Raw genomic sequence first — 15,033 nt, forward strand, 5'->3', positions numbered from 1 at the left:
GGGTTTTAGCCACAACAACCTGGAGTTGAACACGCTCAAAACAGTGGAGATGACAGTGGATGACAGTGGACTTCAGGAAGAGCCCCCCCCCAGATTATACAGATCCATACAGGTCTCTATTTTTATTCTTATTTTTATCTTGTTTCCTAAAGAACATTCCTTTGTCTGCATTGTTTATTGCTTTTTTTTATACTGTTTATTTTGTTATACTATGCAACCTTATATTGGTATATTGTTTACTTACCCTTTCTATTGTCTTACAAGGATATGTACATACACATTGAGAGCTGCTGTACCAGAGTCAAATTCCTTGTGTCCAACACACCTGGCCAATAAAGCTGATTCTGATTCTGATCTTTTGAGAAGTACAAATGGAAGTTAAAAGTTTAATCTACAGTAGGTCAACCTCATCATCAGTGAGCCATGGGCGTCCATGACCCTGTCTCCAGTTCACCATTAGTCTTTTCCTAGACACTGTTGGTAGGTACTAACCACTGCAGACCAACAACACCCACCAAGACCTGCAGACTGGGAGATGCTCTGACCCAGTCATCTCTTGTCAAAGTCACTCAGATCCTTACACTTACCCATTTCTCCTGCTTCCAACACATCAACTTTGAGGACTGAATGTTCACTTACTGTCTAATATAGCCCACACACTGACAGGTGCCACTGTAACAGATAGTCAGTGTTATTCACTTCACCTGCCAGTGGTCAGAATGTTATGACTGATCGGTGTACTGCCAGTGTGCAATGACCTTAAGTAAAATCAAAGTTACAGTGCACTATTTTATAGAACAAGATCAATGTCATGCATCCACAACATTGCTGCTGTCAGTGGAATTTGAAAACGAGCATGTCTCACTTATTCTGGATGACTTTGATCTATTGTTGCTTGGACAAAAGCAACAAATAAATAAATGCAAATGTAGAGCATAAAAGGTCCACCTATTACACTCTCAATGGAAGTGATAGGGGACAAAATCCACAGTCCTTACTCTGTATAAAACTACTGTATATATCAAAGTGTATTTGAGGTTACCCTGAGGCTTCAGCAGACTCTGATCTTTTAATGTCCAGGATTAACAGAAACAAAAATGCTTTCAAGGTTTCACACAATGGCTTCCAAAACAAACAAACAAGATTAACAAATGCTCAAATGTGTATAAATAGTAGAGATGCAATTTTCTGAGCATAGTTCTTTTTGAAGTGTGTGTAGTGTATATTTACTGTGTTGGACACACTGTAGCCTAAAATACATGCTTTTCATGCATAGCCAATAATTTCCTCACTGTGTACTATTGATCAGAGATTTGGATGTAGATTTCTCTTCTTGAAGGTGCTTCCGTAACCTCCTCTGTGCGCTGCTTGTACACCAAGCGCTTCCGGTCAGAGATTTGGATGTAAATTTCTCTTCTTGAAGGTGCTTCTGTAACCTCCTCTGTGCGCTGCTTGTACACCAAGCGCTTCCAAGAGCAAGTGAACATGCTCCCAGTAGAGACACGAGGCAAGCCTTGCTCGAGAGACATGCAAGATGCTACGTGCTGTACATGCTACACTGTTGGTTTGTGCCACTGCGTGGACTGTCGTGCCTCTAAATCTGATCAGCACAGATTCGGACACCTCAGAGTGATCGGCCGGTCACCAGTCAAGGCCGATCACACTGAAAACCGACCATTTCCAATCTCCGCCATCTCTAATAACTAGGTAATAAATTAGCAAGGCAAAGTGTGCTTCTTGGATGTCCAAATCTATTTTGGCTCAGGAAAATGTAAGAATGTGCTTTCTTTGGATGCCAGGGGTTGCCTAGCAACACTAATATCAGTCTACCTGTCATTGGGTGTGTTTTCTATTTACCGAGTCATTCAATATTTTAACATTCAACATTTTTCACACTCTGTTGAAACAGAAAAATGTGTGTACTGTTTAATGGTGTAAACAAGTCCTATGTGTGTGGTGTCTGTCTTTGTAGGAATCAATAATAATCTCTAATCAATAATAGTTCTTACCTTCAGTGAAGTGAACAGAATAAAGGTCGTACTGTCACTCCAACAGTAGAAAAGACCATGAGCAAAAATGTTTGTCATTAGGGTCAAGAGTCAGGCCTTCTATAGGCTTTGTAACCAGCTATCTCAGCTTTTCAAACCACAGAACATTTGCCTGGTTTGTCTGTATCAGACAAAATTTTGAAATAAAACAAAAACCCTTCACTTGGAATGAAATTCTAAGATATGTCTTTGACATGGCAGCCAGCTGTTTTAGATCCTACAACATTTTTCAAACATGTTTGATTTTATTGCAGCCACAAACAAAATGAGCTTGTACTTGCTGCGCCTTGGAAATGAGTCTGAGACAGAAGAAGAGTGGTATCCAGTGGAAGCACAACAGGAAGCTGGAGCAGATAGGAGCGAGGCAGTGGGCACACACATATTTGTGCTTCTATCTTTGTAAGGACACTCATTGGCATAATGCACACCCTATCCCCTTACCTAACCTTAAAAATCTAAATTAAATGCTTAAACCTGTCCCTTCCTCTACGCCTAACCTAAACCTAATTCTACTTTAGCCCTAAAACCAGGTCTTAACCCTCAAAAAGCTGTTTCAGAAAGTGAGGATTGGCCAAAATGTCATGACTCTGTAGCAAGACATACTTTTTTGGTGCTCACTATGTAGCAAGTACAAGAACACACAAACACACACACACTGTGACTTTTCACAAAATAATTAAAATCATCTTGAAGGTAGGGTCGTTCCAGAAACATTTTTGTTACGCTTTTTTGAATTTCTCTTTTCATCCCAATGGCAATGGATACATTACATTCCTTGACAATATAAAGAAAAGTATCCGTCATCTGTAGCAGAAGCAGCAAACGCCTGACCAGTAATTTTTACTCATCTCAAGCAAAACCACTGCCTGCCTGTCTTGTGCGCACCCTGCCCTTGCACTCAATGCCTGAGCCAAGAGTCCCCCACAAGGCACTGCAGCTGCAGGCAGACGTGTTACTGCTCTGTTTTACAGCTAAAGCTAGCGAGCTGTGGGAGAGAAGGTCCCCACAGCAGTTTTCATTTTCAAGCAGAGACTGTTGTTACAGGCCAGGTCTCCCCCTTTAACACATATAGCCTTATAGGAAATATTGTTGTTGTTATCAGAAGTAGCGACCCGTGTGCACACTATGAGATCAAGAAGGCCGCCGCACAGAACAGACTCAGTTTACATGCAGCCAGACACTAGTCAGCTTTAAGTGTATAGATAGGACTGTAATGCAGTTAACTGGGCATCAAATGCCACATCTAGTGTTCATGTTACCAAGACGAAATAAAGCCTGTGTTTTGAATGGAGTTAGCTGGACTCCCTCTTCACTTCTCCCCACTAGAAAAGCCCAGACTTCTAAGGCTAGTTACTGGCCATGAGCCAGGGCTAAAGCAGTTTAGCCATGAACCAGAGGTCCCCAACTAAGGCCTGGGGCCGCTGCTCTGGGCGGTAACACCACATTCGAGAAAGTTACAACAAAATAAAGTTGGGTGCTGCATTAAGTAAAACCAGAATTGACATTGGTATGGCTTTTGAATGATGGCAACAACTGAGAGAACAAAAGGGGCTGAAAAGTGACATCATGCTGGCCGTATTTCTGCTGGACAGGTAATTATTGGTTTTGTTAGGTTTGGGGGGCATTTGTTATTTTCCTGAAGTCAGTAGCCATCAGGCAGCACACACATTGCACTGTGGATTGCATTTTGGAGGAGTGGCTGTGGAGAGAAGTCTGAAAGAAAGGGTGGGATTTCTTCAGTTGGCTACTTTTAAAATCGAGCTTCCTCTTGCTGGTTTTTCCATGATCACCATCCCTACCTTTAAAACTACTACACCTCATCTAAGATTAGTAGTCTTACAATATGAAAAATACAGCAGTTCTGGTATTTTGAAAATCCTGTGCGCTAGCTTTTAGAGTCTGTGTGATTTATTTCAAACATTTTCTAAACTCTCCCTCAGGGATACACATTTAGGCACAACATTGCCAAGTACAGTAAGTGAATCCAGCGACTGCAAATAGCACTGCCCACAGCAACTCAAACTTCAATAGTCAATCAACAAAAACAATCGCCTCCTGCAGTTTGAATGACATGTACTAATCTAGCTTTATTATATGAAGCAGTGTACCTGGAGCTGTCGCAGGATGTGTGCTCTGGGTTGGACCTGGTGTCGGTCGCAGTTCTGCTGGTAGGCCACCATTACCTCTGTCAAGGTCAGGCAGCTGTCAGCTAAAACAGAAGAATATGATCATTCACTGCCTTAATGTCCCTGCATCCCAGTGAGCCACCAGCAACCATTCAGAAGTGCTTAAGGGGCTTGGGAATGCCATACGGTATACTGTGCTGTGCTTTGAGTGTGTGTACTAGAGGGAAGATGACAGTTAGAGAGAAATGAAAAGGACGTAAGTGTCTGTCTATAAATCAACCAATTAGGCATCTCAATTTATCAACCACCATGTTATGGGATGGAAAATTCCAGATGTGTGAAAGTACAGGGGGATTTTTAGGTCTGAACCATGTAGATGCTTTGATCTTTGTGTATTTTTCAAAAACCGGATCAGATTTTATACAGTTTTAGTTCAAAACATTATTGGTATAATAAAAACAAAAACAAATAAAAACCCGGGGGTTTCGTCATAAAGCACAAGATTCATACTGTATGCACAAAAGGTGTACGCCAACAAATAAACAGATATTTAAAACTGTGAACACACACATGCAATTTTCCTTAAAAAATCATCTTGAAAATGTGCACACATGGATGAGCCTGACATCCTGTCCACCACACTCTCACAATAACTCCTAAATGGTTAATGAAAAACCATTATAAATAGTGATGCTCATACAGTATTGGCCCATTGGGAAGATGTCAGCAGACCAAGGTTTAAGAAGAAGTTGCATGTAAAGGACAATTTCCAAAACTGAAGAGCCCATGGCTGCTCATTTTGCTCGTTTCCAGCCATTTAATGTTTAATCTTGGGTACCTCTACATTAGCTTGGCACCACTCATAACTCCAAATAATTGTAATTATTGCAGAATGAAAAAACCAGAGAGCCTCTTCCTGGAAAGAAGAGGATAGTTTGTGAACATGCACAACCCTTGTTCCCGGTGTTGTGTTGAAATCTGTTTATTCTCTGAGATGCGTTTCCCCTAACCGTTTTAAATCTCTTTGTAGATGTGTTATGTCTCTTTCTGGTCATCTTGGATAGTTTTGCATCTCTCTTTGTAGTAATTTTGCCTCTCTTCATAGTCCTTTTGCTTTTCTTTGTGGTTTGTTTGTAATCTTTTTGCATCTCTTTTAAGTCTGATTGCATCTGTTTGTAGCATGGCCGGCCTAAGCCTTTATGGGCCCTAACCAATACTTTTGGGGGCCCTCCATGGTCTCCCCAATGCCAATACTATTAACTGCTGTCAATGCTTGATTATTTGCACATGAACTGTAAATCTAACACTCCTATTCTTAATGTTATTCATTTTAGCTGTTTGCTTACATCATATCAGGATCGGTTTGGCACATTTTACGCATGCATGGTTTTTAAAAGTTAGCAAACTCATAGGAGTGGTACTAAGTTGGATATTGAACATGGTGGACTGAAAAGTAACAAAATAAGCCAGCAGACAATGTATTTACTATGAACAAGTTAACCACTGTAATTGCTTTTGGTAAAAAAAAAAAAAAAAAAGCAAAAGTACAGAGCAATTTACTTTAACAGTTTCTACTGCCAGAGCAAAAAGGAGAGGACAGTGGAGAGAAGTTACACCTAATCATGGGAAGTATTCAACACTGGATGGATTATTTTTCTAATAAAAGAAGATCATGACAGAGTCTCCTGTTATTCTGAGCAGAAGAGATGTCTAAAAACATTGATACATTCAGAAATTTGGTTTAAAATCAAATAATCTTTGTGCATTTAAAACAGCATTGATCATCATGGAGACTGTAGAGTCCCTCAGTTTGTTAGAGCTCGGCTTTGAACCAGACTGACTTATGAAAGCCTGAAATAGAACAACAATATGACTGATCTATAAAAATAAGCATTTAATAGCCTACTTATCACATTAATATAGACTATCACTTTCTTTGTGCCTTGTTCCTTTGACAGTAGACATACAGTATGTTCACTGAAGCAATATTTACACATAGACGCATAATGAAAACTAATTAAAATTGCAATTGGTGAAATGCTAACAGTATTGTTTGTTAAAAATCTACCAATTCTCTGGTCTCCAGTTCTATATAGAATTTGATGCCTTTTTGGATTTCTATAACTGATTATAATCTCATCAGTTAATGTGGTTGTTTGCTTACTTGAGACATTTTGTTTGTAATCATTTAGGGCTGTTCTGAACTTTTGGGGCAACATTTTTCAAAAAATATCAGTCTGATGTTTCATAATAAGGAAACGTGCTTTTTGAAAAACAATGGAGGTTTATGGCACAGATGAATAAGCTAATCAAGGACTGAGTGGTTGACAGACAGTAACTGTGAGAAAAAGCAAATCATTGTTGGCTTTAGTTTCTGTATAGGGAGTGTTGAAAATATGTTTATAAAATGACTGGCCTTATCTTTTAATATTAGGGAAAATTGAGCAGACATTCCAAAATCTGCCATCTGACATATTTTGGCATTATCTGTGGTGCTTCACTGTGCTCTAGGTAGAACCTCCCCACAGCCTGCCTCTGAATATTTCAATAATAAATCACAGATGTAAATGTTAAGGTTTGAGTTGCCCTGCATTCATGGAATAATTATAGTTTACAACAAGCACACACAACTTCATTGGGCAGAATGTTTGTGATTAACATTTGACAGGATGTTAATTAAATTGTGTGGCAAGGATCATAATAAAGTCTAAATTCAATATACTACTTAGCCATCTGTGTCACCAATTTCGCCACTCCCGAAAATGCTTTTGTGGATGGAGCAGAGTTTCCATACAGGTACATAAATTTAAAAATAAATAAATAAAGTCTGCTTTTATAAATTCAAATGATACCCCCCAGCCCTCTAACTTATAAGAGGGTATAGGCCTAGCCTATTCACCCACACTGATGTGTCAAAGCTGCCATACGGTCATTCACGCACATTGCACACCTATGCTGATGGCCACTGGGAGCAACCTGGGATTTGGCTTCTTGCTCAAGGACAATTCAACATGTGAAATGGAGAATTTGAGGAATGCAAACCCTACAAATAGCGGATGACCCGCTCTACCTCCTGAGTCACATCTGTCCTGTCTGGTTCTCTCCAAAGTTTAGAAATATCAGACCAACACTTCTACAGCTCTAACGCAATTTAATAGCATCATCTATACACAAACAGAAACATAAAAATGACACGTTTTAGAGGAGGTGCCATTGCTCAACAGCAGTATTTCTTGACAAACTAAATATGCCTAACTATGCTGACTCATTCCTTTGATCACTACTCAATGCTCATTTATAATACTTTCGGCTTTTCCCGTCTAGGGGCCGCCACAGGTAATCGTCACACTGACGACTCGCATGTTGACATTTGGCACATGTTTCACGCTGGATGCCCTTCCTGACACAACCTGGATTTGAACCACAGTGAGAGCGCTGCGCCTTAACCACTTGCCTACCAGGGACGGCATCATTACTCAATGCTCATAAAATCTAATTTTGAAACCAGTATTACTTTTGACATTCATGTAAAACAGGCTGACATCCAGTAAAGATGAACTACATCCATCCATTACCTACACTGCTTATCCTGTAGGGGGTCTTGGGGGTGCTGAAGCCAATCCTGGCCTAAACAGAGCGAGAAGCAGGGTACAACCTGGACAGGTTGCCAGTCTATCACACTTCCATGCAGAATGGAGCGCTCATGACTCCTCCAGAAAGCCTCCTCACTAATTGGTCTTGGCTCCTCAAAGCAGGAATAAGATCTTGGGCCATCCTTCAAGATGGCAGAGAGAAACAACCTCTGGGTTGAGCAAGGAACAATCATATACAGAACTGGGTCGTACCCATAGTGACAGACAATGCTGCCCACCTACAGGCAATATAGAGTTGCCAATCCCAAAGGTCTTTGGACTGTGGAAGTATATCAGGGCATCCAGAGAAAACCTGGGCAGGCACAAGGAAAACATGCAGACTCCCCACAGAAAGGGCCCAGCCAGCCATGAGATTCAAACCTGGAACCTTCTTGCTGAGAAACAACAGCACTGACCACTGCACCACCATACTGCCCAATGACGAGCTCTGTATTTGAAATCTACCTCATTCTCTCAATTACAACTCCATATGTAATGGGCACACAGCAGTGAACACTAAACTGAGACTTTAGATACTTACTATATATGAAAACCTTTTTGTGTCATCACTGACATATGTGGACTAAATAAAACTGAATTGCATTTTTAGCAGAAAATAGTGTACAGTAAGCACACTACATTTTTCATTCTGATGTGGAATTTTTAAGGGTACTACCTCATGGATACATTTACACAGTCAGAATAGGGGACAGGGAATATAGGGTATTATATAGTAAACAGTGAGTGATTTTGGACATACGTAGCTATCATCACTGAGAATACTGTCATCAAAGTAGCATAGTAAAGGCTGTGAAATATTCACCATTGTTTTAGAAGCTAGCTTAAAGAGAGAAGTTGCTGATATGATATATGGAAATACAATCATTTTATAATTACAATATGTGGCATCTTTGTAAATCAATGTATAAGTGAAAATTTTGTTTCAGTTGAATTTAGTTCAAGATCTTAATGTTAATCACTAATTTTAATCACTAATTTTAATCACACTATTTATTTTCAACTTGATCAATCATAGTGAAACAGCAGCTTACGCCTTCTGTCGTTGTTCTTGTGCTCAGCAAAACCAGATACGATCTGTTCATCAGGTGGGAAAGACACATGTTTTCCACCTTCACCTCTCCTCATCTTGCTAGGTTTTTCTGCTCCATCATCCTGCTCATCATTTTCGTTGTCACTACAGTGGGTCATCACTCTGTTTAGGACTCCACCATGGAGCTCTCTGGATTTGAAAGCAAAGGGTCAGTCACTTCAAGCAGGAAACACTCAATGTGTCAACAAACACTATATATCCACCATGGAGCAACATTTCAGAAAGTAATCCTGATTTAAAGAGGGAGTAAAAAAATGTGTGAAACAGTTGATATAGAAACAATTGTTCCACCGACTCTCTTGGATGTGAAGCGCTGCTCTCTCCACTCTGTGGCACTTGGAAAGACAAGACACTAAAGAAACAATATCTTATTCATGAGTTGTGCACCAGGTTGCAAGTGAAACCCAATATGTTTGTGTCAAATGCCACATTTGAAATAGGTAGGGCTTGACACATTTACATACCTATTCAAATTCAACATTTACAGCAACATTCATGAGCATATATGCAATAAGATGGACAGGTATAAGAAAATAAAACTTGAACCACTTATTCCTGGTTCAAAATGAGGGAAAGGTGCTGCTTTTGCAATGCCCACCCATGTTTTATGCTCATTTATTCAGTGGAAAATAAATGAAAACATACTATCTCATATGTCAGAATGTCATAACTGCTATGCAGCAAAAACAGAGGTTTGAGGTGTGATATCCTATATTTAAAGCTGCATTAACTAACATTAGCCCAAATCATCCTGGACATACTGTACAGTCATTACATGGACACAAATATGACTGTGAATAAATGGTAATATTGATCTGGTCTACTACATGTGCAAATAGGAAAATGTTTGTTAAAAAAATTACTCACACAAATGTTATAAGGTTATAATTTGACAGATGTTGTGTTTTCAGGTTATCATGATTCCCCCAAGTGGCCAAAAAATAATAAATGCAGCAGAAGGGGATGCCAGTAGCAAGATAAACAATGGTTTAATTTTGTCTTTTTATTATGGCAGACTGCAGAGATCAGAAAAATACCAGATGCCTGATGCTTTTATTAGCTGTTGACACACCAAAGAAAAGAAACAGGCTATAATCATATTTATCAAAAACTCATGAAGCAAGGACAAGTCAACAGCAAATGATGCAAGCTATGCAAAATCTACATAAAGTGGACTCTGATGCACAGACAGGGTTAGGAGAGTTAGTTTTTGGATTACCTCAATACCAAGTATACAAATAAACTCACTAGAAATTGATTAAAAAATCAATAAAAAAGCTTTGAATTAAGTGTATTCTGTAAGACAACAGAACAATGTATCCTTACGAAAATGGGGAAATCAAGACTTTTAGTATCAAAAAATGTTTTGGTAGGTATGCTATTCACACTTCACACTCAAACATCTCCCTCTGTGGTTATGGTTGGGATAAGGTCTGATTCATATTAGGGGAAACAGATTTTGACACAAAAGCTGCAAGGTTAACTACAGTTTCACTTGCAATCAGAGTGTTGTGAGACTCGTGAAGTGTTGTAATGTGTGAGCATGTGCATGGTAGTGTATGGTTCTTTATTGTCCAGTGTTAGAATTGTAATCTGCTAATAATCCCCATTTTACTACATGTATCAATAATTTGATCATGTCTTTTTTCTGTGACTTTAATGGACTACAGCTACCTTTTTTGTCTACTCTGTTACTATGGCTATGAATCATCAGCAACTCTTCAAATCCAAAGGAGAAATAATTGAAATAGTTTCTTTTTTCAAGTATCTAATTGATTATTGCCTTTCTTTTAAAACCCCATGTTAACAACTTAGTAAAAAACTTAAACTAAAATGGGGATTTTATATTTAAAATAAACTTTGCTCTTTTTTTAATGTAGAGAAAAAAATGGGTATCTGCTACATTTTTGCCACTGATAGATTACTGTGATATTATTTATATGCGAACTTAACCTCAGTGTTTAAAATCTATAGACACGGTATATCCACAGTGTGTGAGATTTATTGTTGGGTGTCATTTTAGAACACATCATTCTAAGTTATATTCTTTGGTTGGATGCCCATCTCTTACTGTGCATAGATCGATTCACTGGCTGACAAGGCCATTTTAAAGTTATTGTTAACTTATTTGTGTATTTTTATGAACCTGGTTTGTGATTCCAGATGTGAATTAAGATCACAGAACTTCTTGTTATTCATTGTACCAAACGTTCAGACAAAATTTGGCAAACAGCGTTTAAATATGCTGATCCTTCTGCTTGGAATGAACAACAAAGACCACAAATGAGAGGGGAAACTGACTTTGGGTGAATTTAAAGAACTTATGGTTTCTAGGGAATCTTTTAGAGAGTGTTATTAAGGTATTGGTGTTTTAATTAGAATTTCATAAGTGAGTTATGTGTTGTGTGAAAGTGGTTTATATGTTTTGTAACTTTGTTGTTGCTGCTGTCTTGCCCAGTTCTATCTTGCAAATGAGATTTGGAATCTCAGAAAGATATTACCTAGTTAAATAAAGGAAAATGAAGTAGTGCAGTGTTATCAAACTCTGCGTGGATTTACATATGGTCCTTTAAGTTCTTTTGCAAGTAAAGGATTTGATTCGCAGTCACACTACTTCTCCAGAAAGCATAACTACTTCTCCGATCAGCATAACAATAGACTATCTGAAAAACAGTAAAGAAAAAACACTGCTGAGGATCATAGGAATGCCATTAGATGCAGATATTTGAACATAAATTAAAGTACTGGACAAGATTTTAATTCTGACCAAATGTCAAAGAATTCACAAAATTCATTACAGTTCATCCTGAGTGAGACTGTTGATTGAGCTAAGTGCAGCTTTAAGCAACATTTCTGCCTTAGGTTTTCACCTTTGATCCAGGTTACAAATGTATTAGTTATGCACCACTAAACGGCAACAAATTACGTTACTGCATTATAGTCTAAACTGCATCCTTAAAATTGACTCTGAGTTAAAAAAGAAACAAAAAACAACAACAAAAGAACTAATTACCTGTTTTTCTTATATTCTGCACTTTAATAAATGTAATATTTCTTAGTTAAATTACAACAAACTGATGAGTGATTACTCACGGCGTTATAACATCCATGCTTACCATTACACCCATAGTTCAAGCACACACACGCCACACAAGCGTCTGGGGTGTGTGCCCCAAGTCACGCGGCGAAATTTACCAATAGAATAGCACAGCGTTGTTACGCCACTTCCTGACCGGTAGTTTTGCGGGAAGTTCGGTAGTCCTTGAGTTTAACGTTTGTCTGCAGTTAACAATAAAGTGAAGGTGTGTATTCATGTTATAATTCAGTAAAATGTAAAGCGTCGTTTGCGTTCACAGTGTCGCAGATATTCAGGGGCGTTTGTTGTTAAACGTCGTCATGCTGCAGGTAACGTGAGATGTAGATGCTAACGAGATAGCAGTTAGCTTGATGGCTAATCAACACAAAAACGCAGTGTTTCTGATTCATCACCTAACGTAACGTTAGCATTTCCCGACTTACTACTGACCAACCACAAAGGCTTTTTTGTTTTAACAGCAAAAGGGTTATCTTTGGACTACGTATACTGATACTTGGTGTGTACCAAAACTACTATTGAACTTTAGCTTCACATACTTAACGACTTAGCTATTACAGAGGATGTGTTAGCTAACTTTGCTACTAACGAAATACACGAGTCAAACACGACAGCCATATAGCCGCAGTTAGCGTTAAAATCTCACCTTTAGCTATATTCGGTTACGTTAAAGATAGGTCACAAACGACATGTGAGGTCTCAGACTGTTTACAATGTGCAGTTTTGCTCTGTGTCAGTTCACTTTAAAACTTCCATAGCGTTAACAGCGACAGATGACGTGCGTTTCAGATGCCTCCTAAAGCCACGGCGCCAAGGAAGGGCAAAGCTCCAGCTAAGAGAAAACTGGCAGAGGAATTCCCACCTGGAGAAATACTGAAAGACACCGGGAAGAAGTCCTGGAAGCTAGGGACTCCAGTCGGCCAGGGCGGCTTTGGTCTCATATATCTGGGTAAGAATAGATGGGACACTGATAACCAAGTTCAGAAGTGAGACACGAAGTTCCAAAATACAGATGTTTTAACTGCCAGTACACAAAAATGAATAAAATCAATTTAGGATACATGTAAATTGACTGCATTACTATTTTAACATCGCTGAACTGTTCTGTAATAATATTTTGAGTGATTAGCAGTACACATTTTTAAAAATCTTTTAAAGAATCTATGTCCTTTTTCTGGTCTTTTGGGTTTTTGGGCAGCTTTGTTAAAGTACAAAAATAATAAGTCAACATTATAGCCGAGTTTGAGATTAGATAAAGGACTGTCCTACCACTGCAACTATGGTAGGACATTTTCAAATGAGTTGTATACAGAAATGAAGGCTGAGAATTTTTTTTTAATGCAACATTGTACTGTGTGAGATATAGCCTAACTTGCAATGTTTGACATTTCAGTGATTTTTTTTTTAAGTATTAGTACTTACATTACTTTTTTTTTTCTAGCTGATGAGAATTCAGCAAAACCAGTTGGTGCTGATGCTCAATATGTCATCAAAGTGGTAAGACTCTAAATAACTTCAAAACATGAACTTAATTTTTAATGACATGTATTTTTTTGCTGCATCTGTAAACTGCAAACATGATCTCATTTACATAAACATTTTTCTAATCGTAGCGTGAGTTGACAACAGATGCAAGGCCCCACAAGTGGTCAGATTGTCAGAATGTAATTGAACTACTGCTTTTATTTAATGTAATTCTATTCTGTTGTGCACTTGATCTGCTTCTATCTTTCTTCTATTACTTAATGACCATTTAACTTCATTCTGTTTTGCTGACTGCATAGATACTGGTGTTTCAATTTTTGGAAAAAAAATACGAATTATGATCACCTCTGTTTATTTGTTTATGTGATATGTGTTTATTAAACATCAAAATGGAGAGCAGTGGGTTGTAACAGTCATAAAATGCATTGTACCACTCTGGAAAGTTGCCACAGCAGCACCTGTTTTATCTTTGGCTGTGATGGTTTGAAGGTTAACAGCAGAAATACAGAATTTATGTAACAAAATAATTTACAAATAATGTACACTTGCAAGTATGTCACTGGCCAACACAACGCTTGCCAGATGCTGTCATATTGTACTGCAGAATAAGCTGATCCAGATCTAATCAGCTTTTACTTGTGGTGGCAGCTTATATGGGGTGCCACAGTTTTATAATTTTTTTTTTTTTTTAAAATAATGATTGTAATAATATAATAGGCTACCTCTGTGTAGCGCCAGTAAATGTTCAAGCAGTTCGTATACACCCATGTTGTATACAGCGTGCTGAACTCAGCAACAGCTGTGTTCTAATGTTAGCATAGCTAGTCTTACTAGCTCGCTAACAGCATAGTAGAAGTGCTGGATCTCCGTGACTGACAGCAGAGAGGAGGAGCTGTTCATAGATTGTTTGTTGTCGTGTGTGTGTGTGTGTGTGTGTGTGTGTGTGTGTGTGTGTGTGTGTGTGTGTAAGTGACAGAATAGAGCTGCACACAGAGGGACTGACTGAATACACACTCTCATGCATGGCACTACACTGAAACAAGATTGAACCTATTTTAAGTCGATATCTGGCGGTCAGTGTTGATATTGTGGCAGCCTGCCACAAATAAGTCGGCGTATGGGAAACACCGGAAGGAGGCAAGGGGGCAAGGGCTTCATCTGGGGCGGAATGGTGCATGGGGAAAAACGTGGACATGGCGGTGACAAATAAATTTCAATGTTAAGCATAGGAAATGTATCATGCTGTTTAACACAACACAACACATCCATGGATTCGCTGTGGCGACCCCTAAAAAAAACAGGAAAAGCCGAAAGTGACTTTACTTTATATACACACCCCAATTCCAGTGAATTTGGGACATTGAGTAAAGCATAAATAAAAACAGAATACAATGACTTGCAAATCTTTTTTGACCCATATTTAATTGAATAAACCACAAAGGCAAGATATTTAATGTTCAAACTGAAACTATTGTTTTTTGCAAATATTCACTTATTTTGAATTTGATGCCTGCAACGTGTTCCAAAAGAATGTGTT

General features: G+C 38.6%; 2 protein-coding genes across 5 annotated transcripts in view; one reads left to right on the forward strand and one right to left on the reverse strand.

Annotated features, from left to right (window-relative positions):
• LOC109969043 (protein phosphatase 1 regulatory subunit 37-like) overlaps nt 1-12,033 on the reverse strand; it is a 13,944-nt gene extending 1,911 nt beyond the window's left edge. Inside the window, exons 1-3 of the mRNA XM_020615694.1 lie at nt 12,011-12,033; nt 8,859-9,046; nt 4,157-4,257 (exon numbers count right to left, since the gene is read on the reverse strand). Coding sequence (XP_020471350.1) covers nt 4,157-4,257; nt 8,859-9,046; nt 12,011-12,027 — 306 coding nt within the window. The 5' untranslated portion in view covers nt 12,028-12,033. The remainder of the gene's footprint in view (nt 1-4,156; nt 4,258-8,858; nt 9,047-12,010) is intronic.
• A 31-nt stretch (nt 12,034-12,064) lies between these two features.
• Nucleotides 12,065-15,033, forward strand: part of vrk1 (VRK serine/threonine kinase 1) — a 29,934-nt gene continuing 26,965 nt past the window's right edge. The window contains exons 1-3 of one of the 4 annotated variants that reach the window (XM_020615720.1): nt 12,065-12,322; nt 12,801-12,960; nt 13,453-13,508. In XM_020615720.1, the coding sequence (XP_020471376.1) occupies nt 12,314-12,322; nt 12,801-12,960; nt 13,453-13,508 (225 nt within the window). In that variant the 5' untranslated portion in view covers nt 12,065-12,313. Of the gene's footprint in view, nt 12,323-12,359; nt 12,511-12,800; nt 12,961-13,452; nt 13,509-15,033 lie in introns of those variants that run through there. The other 3 variants (XM_020615719.1, XM_020615722.1, XM_020615723.1) reach the window with 3 other exon arrangements.

The sequence above is a fragment of the Monopterus albus genome, unplaced genomic scaffold (genome assembly GCF_001952655.1).
Source record: "Monopterus albus unplaced genomic scaffold, M_albus_1.0 scaffold169.1, whole genome shotgun sequence".
NCBI lineage: Eukaryota > Metazoa > Chordata > Actinopteri > Synbranchiformes > Synbranchidae > Monopterus > Monopterus albus.